This window comes from Aplysia californica, unplaced genomic scaffold (genome assembly GCF_000002075.1).
Source record: "Aplysia californica isolate F4 #8 unplaced genomic scaffold, AplCal3.0 scaffold00687, whole genome shotgun sequence".
NCBI classification, from domain to species: Eukaryota; Metazoa; Mollusca; class Gastropoda; order Aplysiida; family Aplysiidae; genus Aplysia; species Aplysia californica.
In genome coordinates this window covers 271,744-272,948 of record NW_004797957.1, presented here as the reverse complement: position 1 = coordinate 272,948, position 1,205 = coordinate 271,744, and the positions used below count along the sequence as shown (strand labels likewise).

General features: G+C 48.7%; 1 protein-coding gene across 1 annotated transcript in view; it reads right to left on the bottom strand.

The window, feature by feature from the left end:
• LOC101852507 (integrator complex subunit 7) overlaps positions 1-1,205 on the bottom strand; it is a 6,681-nt gene that overhangs the window by 1,292 nt on the left and 4,184 nt on the right. Inside the window, exon 3 of the mRNA XM_035972421.1 lies at positions 696-926. Coding sequence (XP_035828314.1) covers positions 696-926 — 231 coding nt within the window. The remainder of the gene's footprint in view (positions 1-695; positions 927-1,205) is intronic.

Genomic DNA, 1,205 nt, shown 5'->3' with positions numbered 1-1,205 from the left:
ACACACAGCACACCAGACACACACAACACACCAGACACACACACACAACACACCAGACACACACAACACACTAGACACACACAACACACCAGACACACACAACACACCAGACACACAACACACAAGACACACACAACACACCAGACACACACAACACACCAGACACACACAACACACCAGACACACACAACACACCAGACACACACACAACAACACACACACAACACACCAGACACACACAACAACACACTAGACACACACACACAACAACACACACACACAACAACACACTAGACACACTAGACACACACACAACAACACACTAGACACACACACAACAACACACTAGACACACACACAACAACACACTAGACACACACACACAAATCACACCAGACACACACAACAACACACCAGACACACACAAAACACACCACACAACAACACACCTGACACAAAACACACACACAACAACAACACACCACACAACAACACACCTGACACACACAACAATAACACACCACACAACAACACACCAGACACACACAACAACCCACCAGACACACCACACAACAACACACCAGACACACACAACAACCCACCACACAACAACACACCAGACACACACAACAACACACCAGACACACACAACAACACACCACACAACAACACACCAGACACACACAACAACACACCAGACACACACAACAACACACGACACAACAACCCACCTGCTGCACGACCTGTGCCCAGCGAGTCCCCTCCTGCCCACTGTTGGTGGCCAGTGCCATGGCGATGGCGGGCGGGGGCTTGGCACGGAATGAGGTACACGCCAGCAGCACTGTGTGGTGGGCCTGCAGCGCGCGCATGCGCAGGTTGATGTACGCGCTGGCGAAGTCCAGGGGGGTCGTCGGGGAGCTGGCAGCCTGGAGGGGATACGGCAATGATACAGGATCTTTGTTGTTTAGTTTTAGTAAGTGTTTTACGGCACTTGCAACACAATAAGGTCACATAAGTGCCGAAGATAAGAGGTGTTACACGACAGTAACAAACATAAAAAAGAAGGAGGGGAGATAACGACAATAGATGTTTGATAGGAAAGAAGGAGGAGAGATAAGGACAATAGATGTTTGATAGGAAAGAAGGAGGAGAGATAAGGACAATAGATGTTTGATAGGAAAGAAGGAGGAGAGATAAGGACAATA